Raw genomic sequence first — 21433 nt, forward strand, 5'->3', positions numbered from 1 at the left:
CAAGTTATATGGGTTTAAGAAGTTGACTTTCTCATGCTGGGTAGTAATACCACTTAATCTTAAAAATTAATCCAGGAGAAACTTAATCCCAGTTGGGTCAACATAGTAGTAGACTTTCTCAGGAACCATCTTCTGAGTAGTTTTTTATCTTAGTATGAGTGATTTTACCACCTTTTGTTCACAGGACACCAAAGTTAGATGTTTCTATACATTTCCGAATACTTGCTTTGTGTTTCTTTGTGCAGAAACACAACCCCCTACACTTCTGAATACTTTGTACCTCTCAAGTAATAAAACACACCTTCTGGCTAGATACTCCACTTTTACATAAAAGCCTCTCGGTATCTTTTCAACCTCTAGACTTTCTCACTGAAATATGTTCTACCTGAGACTATCACTTCTTTCATTTTTTGTACACCAAGTACAGCAAGTCCACTCAGAAGTACAAGTCATGCTAGCATGTGAAAAATTCTAGCCCAAGCACAAGCTCAGCACAAAATTATATGTGAACACAAGGGCCAATATTTTGAATTAGTCCTGGCAGTGAATAACAAATCTGTACAACTAACAAAAGCTAACACTATTCCTATGATTATGCTTCTCCATTTTCTGGCTTACTAACACAGGTCAGCCAAAACACCAAGTGGTAATTATTCATATCCTCAACGAAGTCAATGCATTTTCTTCCATAGTGTTCCCTCTCAGTGAGAGACTGACAGCTCTGGAACCCACTTCCATGGACAGCCCTGGGCTTGTGAAACTTGTTTCTGTGCTTCTGAGTAACTCACGTATATACAACAGAGAAAAATCTTGGGGGCAGCTGTGGTTCAAGGGGGAGTCTTCACTTTAAATAACCAGGTTTTGACTTGGTAACTCCACTCAAATCTAAGTGAGACATGCTGTATGACTCCTAGCAGCAGGTAAGTTCTACAGAGTAATGCAAACTTAATGGCAGCACTAAGTTTGTGGCAAACAAACCAAAGTTCAGTGCACATAATGATCTAAGCAAATGTCACAAACACTGGCCACATGTAGTAACCTTTCGGTTCTTTGCAACACCTGTAACAAATCCTCGGCAGCAAAAAAGGAGGTGCGAGGCTCTGGGCAGCCGCAGAGAAGCCTTCTGGACCTCTTCCAAACTCTCACAGAAAAAACAGCAACAACCCTACCCCCAACATAAAAACTCACTTGTTTCGCAAGAGAACTGAAAAGTGATGGTTTGGTTTTAAATAAAAGCACTATTAACATGCCTCTACATTTTGTGTTTTCCATAATCATAAAGTTGGGCCATCCGAAGCAACTATAGCACTGAATCGATTGCATAGCACGTCCAGCTAAAATCTGGATGGTAAAGATGCTCCATGGTCAAAGATCAGCTGTGAGGATTCACAGCTATCGTTTGGCAATCACTGACCCACAAAAGGGTTTTGTTTGAGGCTTGGGAAAAACAACACGACCTGCAACTGGCTGATGCCAGCTTTTGCATGTGAGTTCCTTCACAGCTCGAATAATTGTCACCAGCTGAACAAAGCAACAAGTCACTCAGAATATTTACTCTGCCTGTCTTTAGGGTGGTCGCACAAATAATAAAAGGTTACAGCTATGTTTTTCCTTTCCAGTGTTTCCATTCACTTCAGTTTTTTAGAGGTCACCATTCAAAAAATCTCAAAGTTTTTTGATCTCACTGGCAACTACAATATTAAGTATGATCACATGTTCAAAAATCTGAATTCAGATACGAAAATTATTTGCAGCTGCAAAAGTTCATTACCAAAACCAACTCACTACTTCAAGGTATTTTGGCCTCTTCTTTCTGCATCTATTTTATCAATTTTTAATTTAAGGATGAATAATGGTTACTTGTCAGTATTCTGATCAGTAAGTTGGACAGTTTTATTGTTGTTACATTTTATGATACAGTTTTATAAAAAAATACAGATGACCGACTAAGAAGATTTTTTTTCATTCTTAAATGAAGTAAATATGAAAAGTAAGGCAAGACAGGTGAACTCTCGGCCTACATTAGCAAGAGTTTGCTCACGAGGCTATTCCAGTAAATTCTCTTGGTGGAGACAAAAGACAGGTTCTATGTCCCAGACAGCTTACAGCAGTTCCACAAAACAGGAAAAACCCTGCTCTGGAAAAGGGATGTTTTTGCCAGTATAATTCTGTCTACACTAGGGCTTTACTGGAAGAGTTATGTCAGTCAGGATGTGACAAAAACATATTTACGTAGTAAATGGAGCTTTCAAGCAGCAGGGATAAGCTTCCAGAAGAAACTGTCAAAGAGTTCTACAGCCCTAATCCTGGCTTGACCGGCACGGTGTACATTTCTAATGAAGAAAACTAAACCATAGAAAAAGTGCCAGGTTATAAAAAGCTCTAGAGAAAAATTATTGAGAGACGATATTCAAAAGCACAGCAGCAAATGACCCTTTTTGATCCAGAGGAAAAGCAGGAAATAGTTTTAAAGACTAAATCAGCTCCAGTGAGTTGTCCTCTATTGACTTAAAAATCCACAAGTAATTGACCCTAAACATGAAAACAAGTGCACACAGCTAAGCCAGGGATATTGGATGGGTATTAAAGATATATATATATCAGAACTGGATGGCATATATATCAGAAAATCTAAATCTTAACTGAATTGCAACTCACAAGAGATATACCAGGAAATAAGAAGAGCTTCTATAAATACAGCAGAGGGAAAAGAAACATAAATGAAAGTACAAAACAATTAGCAATGAGGAAAAAATGACAAAAGATGAAACCGAGAAGGCTGAATTTAATTTCTTCTTCGCTTGTATTTCCCCCACCCCTCAAGGGTTAACTGTAAGTAGAGAGCAAGGAACAGGACCAGGAAAAGAACAGGCCTATCATTTAATCCTCACTCATTTAGTAAGCCATAATATATTAAACAGTTTGAGAGAACATTACAAATAATGCATGAGTTGACAATACAGATAGCAACTATACCAAACGTGAGTTAAAACCTCAGTTGTGCTGATAGGAAATATCAAAACCCCTCAGAAATAAGAAAGTACAGATCAGTAAGAAATCAACCAAAACTTTCCTTAGGCGGGGTCAGAAAGCCAGCCTCCTCATCAGTAGCTAATACGGAAAGAGATAACCTTATGTGAAACTGTGAAAACTGTCCAATGAACAGCTGGGCTTACCCGACACAGGCTAAGATTATTTATCTCATACAGCTTCAGAAAATTTTATGATGGCAGTGAGATGAAGAAGGAAGATTTTGGTCTGAGAGAGCATTGCCTTCACACTGAGCTTGCCTTTGTGCTGAGCTTCTCATCTGTGTATCTAATCTCCTGTTACAGTCAGTGGAGACCCCGTTCAATTCACCCTGCTTGGACGCAGGTCACTACTGCCACTGGAGATGCCCTAGGGTTTCCCACCACTTCCAGCTGCCAGCCTGGAAAGATACAGACCCCCAAAGGTCCTCTGTGGTATCTGCCATGCCATGCAAATATACTGACACATCAGATGGCACATATTGCCTCTTAAATCTTAACTCTCCATCCCCTATATGTGGAGGAGAAGTCTCTCACTCACACCTAGACATCTGATGGAGGCAGTACATTTAGGTGTCAATCTGGAGTTGGGTACTGCCCTTCATCTCTGACCTTAGGTAAAACTGGTACGCCATTCTGCTTTAAGTCACCACCTGCCAGGGATCCTAGTATTTCTGTATAAATATTTGTTCTATTTTTTTCTTTTAAGTTTTGTTTTCTCTCCTCTTATCCTTTTTAACTTCAGATTCTATATTACTTTCACATATTACTTCTTCATGCTTAATTGTATTGTACTGTTTTCTCTTCACACACAGTCTTACCCATTTATGATTTTAGGCAAAATTCTGTTTGCATACAACTTTGAGAGCACAGTTTCTACAGGGCAGAGTCTCTGAAGTCTTACTTCCTGTTCATGGGGATTAACATGTAAAATAATGTTTAGATAAACTGGATAAATTTGCATCAGCTAGACTCAAACAATTCAGATCCGACATACAGCTCTCTACCAAAATCTCCTGGGTAATAAAGTCCCAGCAGAAGGGAAAAAGGCAAACATTGCTGCTATCTACAAAAAAAAGGAAAGGAAAGGAAGGGACAGAGGTTACGGACAAATCAGCCTATCCTGAATGCATTCCAGGATAAATTATTCTGTAAGTACAGAAGCATACAAAATAGTTAACACGGTTTGTCATGAACAAACAGTACCAAACAAAAATACTCTTTTTTCTGACAAGATAAACAAGCCTGGAATATTAGAGGAATGCAACAAGTGGGATACAGCTTGATCTTAATGTGGTGTTTGACTTTGTCCTACCTGATGTTCCTCAAAGGCTAACCAGGAAATATTGTTTATATTAAATCAGCTGTACATGGTTGCAGAACCAGGTCCAGGTGAACCTGAGCATCATTACAGGTGTTCCACAAAGTTTTGTGCCAGGTCCATTATCTTCCAGCAATTTCATTAATGAAGTCAAAGATTTAAAAAAAAAAAAAAACACTTTTAAAATTGTAATCTGGGAGCGGGGGCAAACATTTACAAACCTAAATGGCCTCATAAACCTGAGAAATGTCTAAAATCAACACGAAATCAATGAAACGTGTGTAAAGTGCTCCACCAAGGAAGAAAAAAGAAAAGTACAGTTACAAAACAAGTCCATCTGGTTAAGCAGCAGCACAGCAGAAAAGGATCTATTGGAACCACAGCTGGACTGAAGAACAGTTGGAGGGCTAGACAAAAAAACATACAAATGTCTCCCTGGAGCATGGAAGTCCATTCTGCCCAGTGTTCAGAGCTTCAGTTAGAGCGGCATAACCAGTATAGGGCATCACACTTTAAAAATTATGCATCAAGTCAGAAAGTCTTCAGAAAAGAAAGACAAGCAGATAAAATACTCAGAAAAAAATATTATACCAAACTATTCAAATCTGTGGTGTCCATCTACATCACCAGAAAGCCACTAGTTCAACAGTAACTGATAAAACCTCACATTCACTTGCAATCCAAATACAAAAAGGATGAAAACTAAACCAGACAGAAATCCATTGCCTGTTATGAGAAGCAGTAGCTTCAAAACCGTAAGATTTTCCTCTTAAAACGTCTCAAACTGGCTTTCTGAGCCAACCTCTGGAACACATCCCCTTGCACTCGTAATTCTTCCCTCGCTAGATGTGCTTGCCAGTGCAGGATCTCACATCTGAAGTCCAGCAGACCACCTACATCTCCCTGAATAACATGTAAGCTTTTATCAGCAGAGTTTCTGCCAGTGGATTTGTATTTATACTAGGAGATTTTGTCAGTCTCGTGGGCTGGGGAGGAAGGGAGAGATGAAGGGGCAGGACTTGTGCTTGCATGTGATCTTTTGGTTGTTTATATGCACAGCTCTATCTGAGAGGGCTACACCACCATTACCCTGAAGATGTGACCATGGTTATGGTCAGGCAAAAGCAGAAATGCCTGTGAATTGTTTTCAGCCGCCATTCAAGCTATATGGCCTTCAAATCACCGTGCACTGAGGAGTGATGCTGAGATGATACCCTTCTGTTAGTTTTGCTGTCACGGTGGCAAACTCCAGTTGATAGGAATAAAGCAGCAGTTGGGTAAGGCCAAAAGCAAAGGCTCCTATCTGAAACTGCCACGTTATAGCCACCTGTGGCCTAGGCTTCACCTCCAGGCAGGCACCATCATTACTTCTAAGACATCGGAAAGAGCAAACGCAAATCTGTCTGTGATGGTGAAGCTTAGTCAAGATTCCCACAGCACACCACTTCTAGCACCCCATTGTTACAAAGTGGATGTTTGGATCACCAGTTTTTATAAACAGAAGGAAAAAAAGAGTCATAGAAATAAGGCAACGCTCACAGGAACACAGTGTGGAACAATAACAGAGCCATCTTTGAAGTTTAGGAGAGAGAGACCAACCATAGAGTCACCTAATTAAATGAAAACATCTGTGTCTAACCAAGTATCTAAACCTGAGCTAGCTGACATGCGCTCCCTTTATTGGCAATGGATATGTTTTCAACTGAACCTCAGGAGAAATTCATCTCACCCTAATGTAGATGGGCAAAATAGACGAACTGCACTCCAGAAAAGGCTACTTCTTCTTAGATTGTGAAGGCAGCCTGGGATAAAAGGATTTGGTTTAGATATGTAAAAGTTAAGTGAAATTTCACCCTGCACGTGTAGGGACAGTATTAATGAAGAACATCGAAACCAAAAGAGAAAGGAAAAGCTAACAATATTAGAAAAGAAACCAGGAGCTCAGTAACACTGGTTAATAAAATATTAAGGTGAGGAACTACTGCTAGAACTTAGCACAACTGTCTTTTACCTGCTAATGTTGATTTGATAAAAAACATTTACATTTGCAAAGAGTTTGTTAGTCCCGGTAAGGTCTACAAAATTAATCCAAGTGCCAAGCTTGGAGAAAAATTATATGATAAAACAAAAATTGAGAAGTTAATTGAAACTTCCATAGTCCTCTCTGTCTATTTTAATTATTAGAATTTAGATTATAACACGTCAAAGAAAGGACAAAATATTAGGTCACATTACTTTGTTTTGCGAAGTGTTGAAAGAGAGGGTAAATGGAAAACTATGGCTTCTCTGAGCTATAATATACTGGTTTAAGCAAATACGTCTACATTTCATGGTACGTACAGAGGTATGGTTATTGAGTTGTTTCACATGCTATAGTAAATGCTTCACAGAATACTTCAATGTAATTTTTAGCTGCAACTGATGATAACAGAGTTCCATAAAACTATGAAAAGATATTAATGATTAATTTAGGAAACTGATGTCAAACTGCAGCATGATAAATGTAACTTGCTGTGCGCACTACTTAGAGCCAAAGACAGTTGGGCTTTTTTTGTTGGATCTTATAAATACATGTAACTCTGCAAAAATGTACTCTTTCTCAAACTTACCACTGGTGACTCTCGGCACTGCTGGCATCCAGCTGAACCGCCTTTTCAGCTTTAATCTTTCCTGTAAATGGAATACATTATATTTAAGGATTTATTGTAGTCAAGTCCCAAGAATGAAGCAACCTGACATACTCTAGCTGCAATGAAAAAATTGCTTTCTGCTCTTGTAAATACTTAGATGGACAATGTAACACCCCAGCTTTACGTCACTTACATATCCATCCATACATATGTAAATATGTGCATATAAATAAGCGTACAATTTTAGTATTTTCTCTTAAAATCCAATTCAGGTGCAGCTAAATCAGGGAAGGATTGGACTGGACTGCCAAAGGAGGCCAGGTTGTCTGTAAGACTGAAGACACCTAAAAGCAGGTTAGAGAAGCCTTTTCCTGCCTTGGGTACAGGAATGAACTAGCTGAAATTTCTTTTCAGCACAAAGACTTCCATTAAGTTCCACTTTTAATTGAATGAAGATGACAGTAGGTGATTTGATCAAACCCACGCTCCCAGTAAGAAGCTCAGATGAGATGCTTGCTGTTTGCAAAGTCTCAGCTGCAACCAATTAAGCCACACTGACATTTCCGTATTGCAAGTTAACTTCATAAAAACAAAGAACAGCATACACAGTCCTCCAACCCAGTGGAATGAAAAAAACCCCACGAAACTTCTGCCAGCTCCCCTGCAGTCTCAATCCCTCTGCATCACTTCCAAAAACTGAGATGAAAAAGGCTGCTGCCACCCACCACTTCATGAGAATGAGCCAAACTAGGCTGGTTACTCAACACCTAAGACCCAATTTCATTCCATCATTCTTTATCTCTCCCTGTCTTTTGCTATGCCATTATCTTTCATCAACTGAGGCTACATGTAGTCACTGGTAAAAGCAAAAGAACCAACAACAGAGTTTACTGTTGTAATTTAGTTTGTGTCATAATCCTCACTGCACTGGGTGATTTCCATACAAAGAGGCCAAGTCGCTACTAAAGCAAAGACCGTATCAATTAAGTAGCTAAGACAGTGCAAGTCTTCATGAGTATTTAGACGACAAAAGGATAGGGACAAGGACCTTGGACAAGCTGAGGTATGGAATAGGTAATGACCGCACAAACGCATGACACTGCCTTTCAGGATGACAAAGAGCAGCCAAAACTGCTTTGTCAGTGATGTCACTGCTGACAGAACAAAAAGTAGAAAATGGGAAAAGAGTCACAAAAGACAAAATAACCTGAACTTGGAGTACACTTATAAAATCTGACCTTGGTGCAGCAAAAAAGGGAGAGGCAATGGAGAAACAAAGCAGAGAGAGAGAAGCATTCCCAGTTACAGGCAAAAAGGATTATGGCAAGAACAGTGTGTTTAACAGAGGAGAGTGACAGAGGTCGAAAAGATGTAGGTTTTATTGTAATAAAGCGAAGAAGGCCCAAAACGAAAAGCAAAATGTAAACTGTAACTCTAGCCAATATGCACCCAGACAGTGAAAGCAAGGGCAGTGCTTTTAAAAGCCAAAAAGTGCTATGAAGAAGAAAATCAGAACCTTGTTGAGGCTAAGGTGTCAAACAGGACACATGGGGAGAGATGCCTGGAAGCAAAATCAACTGTCACACATGACTTCTGTTTCTGGTCAACAGTTTTTTCCAGCTTCACAAAGTTTCACTACCATCATAACCACAAAAGAGGCTGCTGATATGCAGGAACGCTCCTTTGCCACAGCAAAGTAGAAAAACAAACCTTGACTTTGCGTTGGTATTTATTTATTCCTCTTGCTCACCCAGAGGTGCAATTATGAAACTACACTGGCAGCATCTGTCTTTTTTCACATTCGGTATCCGTCTGATTCTCAACAAAATACAGTACTTCAAAGCACTATTCAGAGGGGTGGTCGATACACCAGAAGGCTGTGCTGCCATTCAGAGAGACCTGGGCAGGCTGGAAAGTTGGCAGAGAGGAACCTGATGAGGTTCAACAAGGGCAAGTGCAGGGTCCTGCACCTGGGGAGGAACAACCCCAGGCACCAGTGCAGGCTGGGGCGGACCTGCTGGAGAGCAGCTCTGTGGAGAGGGACCTGGGTGTCCTGGTGGACGACAGGTTGACCATGAGCCAGCAGTGTGCCCTGGTTGCCAAGAAATCCAGTGGGATCCTGGGATGCATTAGGAGGAGTGTGGCCAGTAGGTCCAGGGAGGTTCTCCTTCCCCTCTACACTGCCCTGGTGAGGCCCCATCTGGAGTACTGTGTCCAGTTCTGGGCTCCTCACTTCAAGAAAGATGAGGAGCTGCTGGAGAGAGTCCAGCGGAGGGCTACGAGGATGGTGAGGGGACTGGAGCATCTCTCCTACGAGGGGAGGCTGAGGGAGCTGGGCTTGTTCAGCCTGAAGAAGAGAAGGCTGAGAGGGGACCTAATATATGCTTACAAATATCTCAAGGGTGGGTGTCAGGAGGATGGGGCCAGACTCTTTTCAGTGGTGCCCAGCGACAGGACAAGGGACAATGGGCACAAACTGAGGCACAGGAAGTTCCGTCTGAACATGAGGAAGAACTTCTTCCCTCTGAGGGTGATGGAGCACTGGAACAGGCTGCCCAGGGAGGTTGTGGAGTTTCCTTCTTTGGAGATATTCAAGCCCCACCTGGACAAGGCCCTGTGCAGCCTGCTCTAGGTGACCCTGCTTCCGCAGGGGGGTTGGACTGGATGACCCACAGAGTGCCTTCCAACCCCTACCATTCTGTGATTCTGTGATTCTGTGAGTCAACAGCCTTCAACTGTGACCCATGATACTACTTCTTCATCAATTTTGGATCTCTCCAGTGAGGAAACAACGGACTGAACTTGTATACTGTGGCACTTTGTAGTGCAAAACATTACTATTGCAGTACAAATGCTCCCATTTATTGGGATGGAAATTCCTTGGATTGGAAAACTTAACCAAAGCTCAAAGCATGTTTCACCACATTCACATGGCATTCTACATAAACATTTTCCCGCTGCTTACCATCAGTAACGTATTTTCTCTTCTCCTCAGCATCAGTAGTTATCTCAAACAGATCTCCATAAGCACGTGCAACTCTCCAAAGAAAGTCCACACAGTTTTCATACTGAAAGTAGAGGACAGCTGGGTAATTAAACTGATCAGAATGTGATTTAAACAGCCTCCTTTCACAACACTTAAAGCAGGTTATTGGAACACGGCATAAATCTTTGGTTATTTTGCATCTTTCTATACTACTTTTAGTTTCTGTGAGGGCTGGATGACAAATTTTTCACAATCAAAGGAGAAGACAGTTTTTGGAAATACCCTGGGCTGTCTCAAGAGGTTTTATTTCATACACTAGTTTTAAATTTCTTTTATTACAAAAAAATAAAAAGGTAATCCAGTAAATCAAAACAGATCCCTGAATGATGTGATATATACTTTCTTTAGGTATGCCATAAGCACCACACTCACTTACAATCAGTATCTGATCTACCTTCCTGGGAATTTCTATATGTAAATGAAAATACAATCAAAACTAATGTTTGCCAAATCAGAAGCAGCTGATACACTGAATTTAGCACTGCACATCAAACCATTTTGAAATTTTATCTGGTGTTACACGTGTGCCCAGTGAAGTCCAAGAAAAATTCACATGAACTATACCAGAAAGGTGTAAGCAGATTACAGGCTTGTAGTTTGATTTCTTGAGCACACTTGGTCTGGTTACTACTTAATTCCATAGGACTTTCTCACATAGACCATTCTAAAACCAGTAAAAGTAAGTATCATTGGCGTCGAAAAAAGCCCATGATCTTTCTTTGTCGCATGCAAGAATACACACATCAAACAAAGCCTCAAAGTTATTGAGCCTAGATGGGACATAAAATAATAAAACTTCTATGCTCACTCAACATGAATATTGACACCACCTTGAAATACTTGTTTTTCACTGTATTTTAAAAATATGCATGAAATTTCATCTTCCATTCCTGTGTGCATTTTAATGCTTGTATTAAGGAAGTTCTCAAAAGCGGTGCAAAGCCTAAGTTAATAGCAATATAATATTAAGTTTACCCATTAATACCTTGTCATCTTTCTCAAGCAGCAGTCTGAAGCCCTCCTTTTTATCATCCTCTGAACCTTTGTGCAAATTGTCCACCTGCTGTAGAAGATTAACTAACTCTTCTGATTTCACAATGGCATCGGGTGATTTCATACATCCCTTTTCTTCATCGGAGTCTCCTTCAGAGTCAGTATGAGCTGTAAGATAACTAAAATAACAGAAAATAATAACCATAACTTCCAAAAATATTGGTAAAGCACAGTTAAATTGAAACGCAAAAATTCTGGAGCACAATTTCTTCCGGTTCTCTAACTTTGAAGGATGTTATTTCCTAGTATCAAGCTCATTATTATTATTGCTACAAAACCATTATCTTCAAAGGGACAGCACAATCATATTCCAAACATAACAGGCAAGTAATTACACTGTCCTACTGCCTAATACTGTATTAAAAAAAACACAGACACATATTAGAAACACATGTATCCTTGTGTTTCAAATGCAGAACACTTTAAATCATTCATGTGTATTAAGACATGCTCTGTAACCCTGAATAGGCCTCTTCAACTCTTTACCTCCATTTCCCGATTTTTTGAAATAGGAATGAGCTTGCTAACCAAAACATTAACGCTATAAGAATCACTTACACAATGCTTTGTTAAACACTTATAAGATCTAAATATAAGCAATAACATCACTGTTATCAATTCCTTTACTTATCTCTTTCGAACATTCTGAAGGTCAGAATATCTGAAACTGGGAAAGAGCTTACATTAATTCATTGTGCTTAGTGCACAAGTACTCAGCACTAGGCAATCAAGGACAAAGAACTATTTACAAAAGCCATAAATACCACGCAGAGAAAAGCGGGTGCCCTTACTGACCAAAGTGCTGAGCATACATTATATTTCCTATAGGAGCATTCATATATGAGCATCTGACCAGCATTATTTTTAATCAGTAGCTTTTTGCTTATGTACTAAAAATGGACAGAAAAGCCTAATTTTCTGCATTTCTGCTTCTGAAAAAATTGTTCTGATGAGAAACAATAATGTAAAAGTATTAGGTACCAGGTTCAGAGATTTTTAAAATGGTAACTATAAGCAGAAAAAGCATGAAATGTACTATACACATTAACTGAATAATTGAAGTACACCATGACAGTCAAAATATATAAAATCTATTTTTTTCCAGAAATAAAACCAGTACAGAATGTTAACAATATAAATGAAGGTTAATTATCACAGCTTTTAAATATTCTGGTTTTAATACGTTGCTTTCAGAAGTGATCAGAACTAAAACACAGGCAGATACTCTTACAGCACAAATACAACTGCTTATCAAGCTACAGAAGTGCTAGATATGGCATGACAGTTTCACAAAATCAACCTAGTAATATGGGAAAGAGGAGTCAAAAATACATTTGGATAAAACAACACACACATAAACCACGTGTACATGTTCAAACTGAAAAACAATATGGAGCAGAGCAGAGATGGGAAACTTCATAGTTTCCTACAGATTTGTTTTACATAATTTTGATGATGCTGAAGTTGATGACACATCCTGTGTTGTATCCAGCAAAGTCTTTATCTGTAAGTCACCAAGCATTTATTTTTGTTTCCTGAAGTATCTTTTAAAACACAGTAGCTTGTTCTTCCACAGTTGTTTTGAAGTGGGTGCAGAGCTACATCATATATAGGCTGCATTTTTAAGAGTACTAACTTGACCAAAAGTGCAAGGGGTTTGGTGGGAGGTGGGCGGTCTTTTAGCTCCAATACATAATCCCGTGATGTGAAGTAGGTTTGGAAAATACCTTTCCTCCCATGGTTGGGACACTCCCCCCCAGCTAAAAGATAAATGCACTGAGGGTTTGTGCAATTATCAACGTAAAATAAGGGTGCCAAATAATATAAAGTAGCAACAACTAAGCAATAAATTCAATTTCAAATCCCCACACAACACTGCAACCATAACACTCCTCAGTTACAAGAATTTGGGCACTGCATCAAATGCTGCCTAAGCAGGTAGATATGAATGTAAGGAATCAGTGTTTGGAAGTCAATATTCATGTTGTCATTTTTCTCTTCACTGCATAAACATCTGCTAAAATTTCTGTGATCACTACTGTTGCAATGTTAGAAAACAGACATAATTGATTATTAGAAACTGTCACTATCCTAGCAAAAAAAATAAAGGCCAAGGTGACAGCCAAGCCCTGTCACTCCAAACAAGCCCATCAGAGATTTCCAGCAGCACTGTATTAAACTGTCTTGGCTAAACAGCAAATTCATACAACATTAGGTGAGTCACATGACAATATTCACTGAGAGACTCACATGGAGGAAATGTGAAGCAGGTCACTATCGAACAGATGATGTGAACCCATAAGCAGTGTCATGGTTTAGCCTGGCTGGAGGCCAGGTGCCCACCAAAGCCACTCTATCAGTCCCCCTCCTCTGCTGGACAGGGGAGAAAAAATACAATGAAAGGCTCGTGGTTCAAGCTAAGGACAGGGAGAGATCACTTCACCCCCGATTTTCTCTCCCTTCTCCCCCAGAGTGACACAGGGGGACAGGGAATGGGGGTTGCAGTCAGTTCATCACACGTTGTCTCTGCTGCTCCTTCCTCCTCAGGGGGAGGACTCCTCACACTCTGCCCCTGCTCCACTGTGGGCTCCCTCCCACGGGAGACAGTCCTCCACAAACTGCTCCAGCGTGAGTCCTTCCTACAGGCTGCAGTTCTTCACAAACTGTCCCAGCGTGGGTCACTTCCATGGGGTGCAGTCCTGGGAAGCTTGGAATAATTTTTTAAGATCAGACCATACTGAAAACCTTTCCTCATTCCACCTCTCCTTTAGAAACATGATCTCCAGGCCACATTTGTGCTGAGAAACAGCAGAAAGGCCAGGTCTTTCCCACTCCCTATCACCTCCACTGTCTTGGGAAATTCTCTCCTACCTCCTCTATTTATCTGTTTTATGAATCCTCAAAGAAATTAAATGTAGAGCAAACCATCAAACCTTCATGAGAATGCCATAAATTTCAATTTACTTGTTGATTATATGCTTTAAAGGCGGCAAAACAATATCTACAAAACAACCTGTGGGAAGTGAAAAACACAACAGGAAATCACTTTCTTCAGTGTAAGGCAAAGCCAGTTATTCTTAGCGACTGCAACAAACCATACAACTTTGTGCCTGCTGACATAGGTGAGCAGACACTGAGCTACACTAAGGGGCAGAAGTTTCTACACAACCAGCAGAGAAGAATGCCATTCTCAAACGAAAGAAACAAAATGTTTAAAATCTTCTCCAAATTTGGTTTGAAGTGAATAGGTTTTTTTCATGGGAAGGCCAGAAATTAAATGTCCCGATACCAAAATTTCCAAGGGACTGCAAATAATTGCTAGTGCTCAAGATTGGGCATGCTAGTTGCCCCCGAGATGCATCAGCATTCCTCTAAATTTTTCATTCCTTTCCTCAGAAAAGTAACTTCATAGTGCCTTCAGAGGCTCCTCTCTTCCTCTCCTCTTCTTCTTTGGCTCCAGAGCTGACATTGCTACCTCCCAGCATTTTCCCCAGGAAAAGCACCAAGGTGACAGCCAAGTGCTTCATGACTTATTTGTGATGAGTTCCCATCTCACAAGTCACGCACCCCAGGCAAACTCCTACATTGCTCAGGAGTCATGGGGGTAAAATGACAGCAAGGTAATTTAATCAAGTATAAAACACTAAATATCACTTCAAACATTGTGGCAAACTAGGCATAAAGAACGTTTTTCTGTTTCGTTTCTGATGACATTCACTTTCTTACTAGCACTCTGTTCGATCCTTATTGTAGCTGAAATCTTTTATGCTTGAAAACATAACATATTAAGAAGGCAATACAGACTTCTAAAAAATAAACAGCTAGGATTTTTCCTAACAACTTGGGTAGGCTGTACTTCACCAATTTGAACTGAAGCCAGTTTTATTACAAGATAGGAAATCCTTCCAGCTACACAAGGACAAAATAAGAGTCTAACAGATATTACTGATATAAAACTACAATAAGAAGAGCTTGATAACTGACTTCAACAAAGCAGTTAGCAGGCTTAAGCACCTACTCATTCTAGAAAAGCATGTTATGAAGAATAATACTATAAAAATACCAAATCAGTACTAACACAAACAGAAGTGGAGATTCTTTTTAACACAGTTTAAAAACTCCAAGAGTGTAAGGGCTGATGACACTAATCCAAAAGGGAAATTAGCAAAAAATGAGGAAGAGTCATTTGGTTTGTTTTACAAGTTATTTTGTATAACAACACTGACATCTACATTTTTACCTGTATTTTCCTGCAAGAGGTTTTATCAGACAATAAACAGAAAAGTGAGTATTTACACGTGGTAAACACATTGACCAATATTTGAGAAAATGGAAGAACTTTAAAAATGTCTACAGTTAGTGCCAACTTGTTTTCACCTTTATTACCAACAGATTTTATCTAAAAGAGAAAAACAGTGGTAAGAATGTGAGGAGCAATGATCAACCAACAGGACTCAGGTGGATCACAAAGGACTGTTCAAAGTTCAAAGAACAAATGGAAACTGCTGGAGACTCACCACACTGTGGTTAAGCTGTTCAGTAAATCCAGGCACCTGGGACTGCATTAAGAAAAAACTGAGCTACATGGTATAAAATGCCACTGTGGTAAAAACTCACCTTGCTGGTTCAAAAACTGTGTTGGATTGCCTGTAAACTGGCAGACACTGAGCCTAATCAAGTATCATCTGTTCACAACACTTCAGCTTTTAGACAGATCAAATATCTGTTGTCTCCCTGCTAACTTAAAAAAAAAAACAAGCTCATCCGCTCCAGCTAATTCAATAGCAAGGTGATGGTATGTCACAGACAGATCTGGATCAAATTGGCACTGCATGACCCAGTAGAGTGCATATCTGTCAGTAATCATAAGCGGACTTCGAGGAAAAGTTTGGCAAACCAGTTTCTTAGGTCAACTGAGGGTCGCACTGAAAACAAAGGGGCAGCAAAAACAGATGAAGAAATGAAGAAATGGTAAGTGTAGTGATACTGAGAAGAAGGCAAGGGTAATGTTTCTTCCTGATGAATATTTAAACTATTTAAAGGAAGAATGATAAATAAAACATAGCTAGGAAAAGGATTTACTGCAGTGAATCTTTCTGGTGACTGATGCCAAATGTAACTTGAAAAGCTGGGATGCCAGGCTAGCTGAAGACTGGTGCCAAACACGACACGGATGTCAAAGGCTCATCACTGATGTATCAGCAAGGAAACAGCTTTAAAATCACAAAGAGGAGAATTGCGTGACACTCTCCATCCCAGGATGGATTTATTGCATTTCTAAATGAATGAGTGTTTGTTACACATTCTCAAATGTTAAAGGTTGAGATTTTCACTAGTAAATAATGGAAACTGAAACAAACTATTAAGAATAGAATACAAAAAAGCACAAGCTAGAAACTGTAGGCTCTTTAGCATTCAATCAATGTCCCATTCATTCAGTGTACCTTCCATTCAGGCTATCTGTTATTGTGTAAAAAACACCTGATTTATTAATAAGCATGCAGTAATTTTCCACTTACAGATATATATGATTTTTGAAAGGCAAAATAGAAAGCTTCTCTTCCCAAGGTGTTGAATACCAACAGTGACACTGAAAACATTAACAGAGCAGCTCAAAGCAGTGAGGATCGTATCAAAGATCGCCAGCTTCATATATTTTATGGAAAAAAGGCAGTATTAGAAGATGTTCTGCAAGAAGTTTACAAGTCTAAAAGGAATGAAATCATCCAGAACAAGTCCATAAAGCTCTTCAGCTTACTTCATCTGTCAACTCCCAGCATCTACCCATTTGTTGGTTAAAACCAGAATTGCTTAATACAAGCAAAATCCTATCTTCTAGATCATGAAAATATTGCTGAGGCAGTGAAACACACTGCATGTGCTTTAGATAGAATACAGACAGTGAAAAAATGTTTAAATCTGTAGCAAAAGGAAAAATTTGTTCTCTAGTGCACAAACTAGCAACTGAATGCATTGCTGTGTGTAGAATTCACCACAAAACAGCGTAAAACAATGCACATGGTGTTACACCTACAGCACATGAAGTGGTGATGCACATTAACTGGAAGAAAAATATGTATTGTTACTGTCTCTCATGGCAGACTCTCATAGAACATGCACCACAGTCACTAAGGTCACATAAGACCTCAGAAAAAGCTATATACATTGCAATTGTACACACATTAACAACATATTTCCACTTGCAAGAGGAAGGAAAAAATGCAAAAAGAAAATTACTGAAGTAAAATAAAATTATCTTAAATTTAGATAAGATATGCAAAACAAGCACATCATGTACAAGGTGTTAGTAGGAAAAATCCACCTCTTTTCAAAAGGGATTAAAAAATAGCATTGGCAAAACATATACCCAAATGACTAATGCTATCTATAACCTTGAATTATCTTCGTTCCTTCTGACTATATACAAATATTTGTCAGAGAAGGCCTTTCTTAAGGACACATTCAAAGCCCTTGCACTCTATCATCACTTGTATTGGATCATCTCAGAGTCACACAGAAGAACCTGAACAGGCAAGTTTTCTTGGCCAGTTCCCAAACAGCATCGCCTCTCTCCCGACCAGAATACAGGACCTTCTCAAACGCTAGGTGAGGAATAACCCCAACGTTGCGTCTGTGAACCTGATTATTCACAAACTGGTCCTTTAGCTTTATCTACATCTCCAAATATTTTATGCATAACACTAAGGCCTCTGCAAACCAACTAATGGATTAAAACAACCTGAGAAACTAACAGAACTGAGATGTTTCTACACCATGTGAAGGGGGAATGTGTTTGAACATCCCTGCCAATACTGAATACTTAAAATAAAGAACTGGTTCATAATAGAACTGGCAGGTCTCAAAATACAGTATCAAAATATAAGACTTGTGAAGCCTGTAGGCTGGGACGTAACAGAACAAGAAATTCTGCCCACAGGGACTGAAAATAAATTTGGAGGGACTCTTCAAAAGTAGGATTCCATTAATTATTATATGCAGTATGTTGCTGTCTTCAAAATATCGTAGTTAATTAATACATCTTTAAAGAAGAAAAAGTGACTTAAGATAGGCAATTTACAGACATAACACTGCCTACACAGGTATGTACAACACACTGAAGAGATGGGTCAAAAATGCTCAGTTGCTATAAACATAGCCTTATTAAATTGCATACAAGTGTCTAATGTGATTATATCCAACCAAAGTTGCAATTACAGGAGAGTAATGTCATCACCATTTTTACATTACTACTGGGGGGTATATTAGGTAACAAAACAAAAGACAAAAGTCCCTCTCCTGGACTCCAGGTACATCTGATCCTTCAGCATGTTCCTCAACTCACACGTATAGAAGATCCCATTAACCACAATGGGACTACAAGATGTGATCAAAACTAGGAACTTTCTGCCTTTGACCCCTTTACTGGGTCAGTAGTCTAAATTCCTCATGATTACATTTTAAGCCACCAGAAAACATATACAACAGCAAATATATATACACATACTGCCATTTGTATGTATTGCATCTGAACATCATTTCTATAGCACTTAATACCTTTAGGCAGAACACTGTAATAACTCATCTTTCAGGCCCACATAAGACAATTATCAAAAAGCACAAGAGCATTTGTACAGTTTGAACAAACTCTGTCAGAAACACAAGACAAGACTACTTTCTTACTAGAAGCACTATTAAAATCACACCTTAATTCTGAACTTTGCCTCTCATTGCATAGCTATGTAGCAATACTGCATCAGGTTGTTACCGAAAGCACCCTTAAACATCTCCACCATGCTTGGTGTTCAGCCAGCTTCAGCTGTAGCGCAGATTCAGAGATGGTCACCCAGAGTTTTGTCTGATCTACACATTACTAATCTGAATTTTGGGTGTTTTTTTCCCCTTAGAGAAATAAATAATATTCATAAACTTTAAAAGGGTTCCTGTTTACAATACAAAGTTTCACATAGGTAATGATGCAATTTGCACTGTATGTGTACTGTAGTACATACAAAACATATTGACTCACCCTCCTTCACTTTCGGCCTCCTCAGAGCTGGTAGTTTCTGTTGCACCAGAAGCTGTCTCAGCTTTTCTCCGTTTCGTTGCTCTGTGCGAGGGGCTAACTCTCTGAACACCTCCCTTCCCTTGAAGCTCGTTTCGAACAAGCTCTTCAAGCTTTGGAATAGCTTCTTTCAGAAATTTCACCTCTCTCTTCAGTTCATCCACACTTACTAACAAGCCATTCAGTTTTTCTAGTATCTGCAGTTGCCTTCCGTGTAAAACCATGACCACTCCTTGCTCATCAGGAGCTTCATTTTGCAAGCCCACAGAATTGAGCCTGCTACCTACATCTAGGAACACAGGTATACGCACAGCCGCTCCGGGTTTTCGGATCTTACGGTACCAAATCAGCATCAGGCTTATTCCAGCAGTCCCCGCCATTATGCCCATTATCAGTCCTTTATTTTCGAAGGGAGACATTTCTGCACTCTCCTAAAACTGTCAGACAACAACAACAGCGGGAGTTAAAGATGCTTCGGCAGGAGGGTTGGACTAGATGACCCACAGAGGTCCCTTCCAACCCCTACCATTCTGTGATTCTACCATTCCATGACGTTCCCACTCCCCACGAACGACTTGCTTTGCGTTTAAGCTGCAGCAGCGTCAGGGCTGGAACGACCGGGGCGTGCGGCAGACACGGAGTCACTGCGCGGCTCCAGCGGGTTCGGCACCGCACGGCCACGCGCCGGGACAGCACCACCAGGGCGGGGGGGGGGACGGGACACCCACCACACTTCCGCACGTGTGCGGGACCGCAGCCTTCGCCTTTAACCTTTCCCCCCCTCGGCGTGTTTTTGTTGTCAGAACTCACGCAGCCGGCTTCCCCGCAGCTGCAGCGCGGCGGACGCCCGGCTGCCAGGCCGCAGCCGGCCCGCTCGACTCCCCCCCCCCCCCCCCCCGGGGTGCCTCGCCGCCGCCCCGGCCCCGCCGCGCCAAGGGCTGCCGGAGCCCCGCCGCCACCTCCCCGCGGGGGTCTGCCCGTCCCGCGGGCTGCCCCGGCCCGGGCCGCCCCGGCAGCGCCAGCCCCGGGCCCGGCGCCGCCCCGTTACGTACCGCCGGGCCGGGAGCGGGAGGGGGTCCGACCCAGGCGCGGCGCCGCGCGGCCCCGCAGCTCTCCCGCCGCGGCACCGGGGGCGGCGATACCCGGATCGAGGGGGACGGGCCTCCGCCGCCGCCAGGGTGACGGGCCGCTGCCCTGCCGAGGAGGGCGCTGGGCCGGGCCGGGCCGGGCCCGCCCCGCCGTCCTGGCAGCCCCGGGGCGGGCGGGCGGAGCGAGCCACCTCCGGCCCGGCTGGGCCACAGCTGTCGGGGTGCCGGCGGGCGGTGTCGCCGGAGCGCGGCTGCTGCACCTGCCCCACGCAGGGCGCGAAGGCGCTGTTCCAGGGCGAATGTGCCTGTTCACGGGTCTCTCTCCAGCCTTGCTTTCACTAACTTCACCTTTGCTACTCGCAGACCCTAGAGAAACAGTATTTCCGCTGCATCAGGGGAGACCTGAAGCTGCGGAGGCCCGGAGAACCCCTGCCCGGTGGCCAGGAAGAGGAGCAGTCCTGGCACAAAAGCCTGCTTGCGATTTCAGCCAGCTAAGGGCCGAGGCTGATTCCACCAAAGTCTGTTACAGCTTGCCCAAAGTCACGGAGCAGCTTGGGTTTTACAGGGCGCGGGAGGTATTGCTCCCGCGTCCCACCTGAGACATCACTGCGACCGGTGACGCTCACAGACCCCTCTTTCTCCTGCAGGACAGTGTTTCTGTCCGGATCTGCCCCCTGTTTCTGGCCTTGGCTGGAAGAAGGATCATCGCAGACAACCTGCGCTGCCCACTCGCCTTCCTGCAGGCCTCTGGAGGGTGTCCCTGCACAACCCCCTGCCAGAATTTAAAAGCGTAGAACTCCTGTTCTTCTGCGTGAGGGCTCAAAGCAACCATTAAGGAAACCATTGTGTCTGTGCAATGAAGGAAACCGCTCCTCAACAGTTGGAATCTTCCTCAGCCATATCACTCGGCAAAAAAGAAACACCATGTAGTTCTTAAAAAACATACTCATTACCTTTAAAAAGTGAACAAAGTGTTGTTTTTTTAAAAAAAGTTACCTTAAGTAGGTACCAAGAACTCAAGAATTTTCAGTCTTACTGCAAATTAGCAAAGTCAGTCAGTCTAATGTCTATTTATCTTCAAAGACTTCCTTTGAAATAACTACAGCTGCTAACTAAGTCTCCACTAAGAACCTGAGGACGAAACCAGCCTTACATGAGACTGAACTGCAACCTGAGAGAAAGGTAGGAATTTGTGAAGATGGAA

General features: G+C 41.5%; 1 protein-coding gene across 5 annotated transcripts in view; it reads right to left on the reverse strand.

The window, feature by feature from the left end:
• The window catches only part of RMDN2 (regulator of microtubule dynamics 2), a 54726-nt gene extending 34414 nt beyond the window's left edge, over window positions 1-20312 (reverse strand). For 2 of the 5 annotated variants that reach the window (XM_075412710.1, XM_075412711.1), the window contains exons 1-5: window positions 20194-20311; window positions 19106-19578; window positions 11012-11198; window positions 9946-10048; window positions 6960-7020 (exon numbers count right to left, since the gene is read on the reverse strand). In XM_075412710.1, the coding sequence (XP_075268825.1) occupies window positions 6960-7020; window positions 9946-10048; window positions 11012-11198; window positions 19106-19560 (806 nt within the window). In that variant the 5' untranslated portion in view covers window positions 19561-19578; window positions 20194-20311. Of the gene's footprint in view, window positions 1-6959; window positions 7021-9945; window positions 10049-11011; window positions 11199-19105; window positions 19579-20193 lie in introns of all 5 variants that reach the window. The other 3 variants (XM_075412708.1, XM_075412706.1, XM_075412709.1) reach the window with 2 other exon arrangements.
• Window positions 20313-21433: the final 1121 nt, after the last annotated feature.

This window comes from Opisthocomus hoazin, chromosome 2, assembly GCF_030867145.1.
Source record: "Opisthocomus hoazin isolate bOpiHoa1 chromosome 2, bOpiHoa1.hap1, whole genome shotgun sequence".
NCBI lineage: Eukaryota > Metazoa > Chordata > Aves > Opisthocomiformes > Opisthocomidae > Opisthocomus > Opisthocomus hoazin.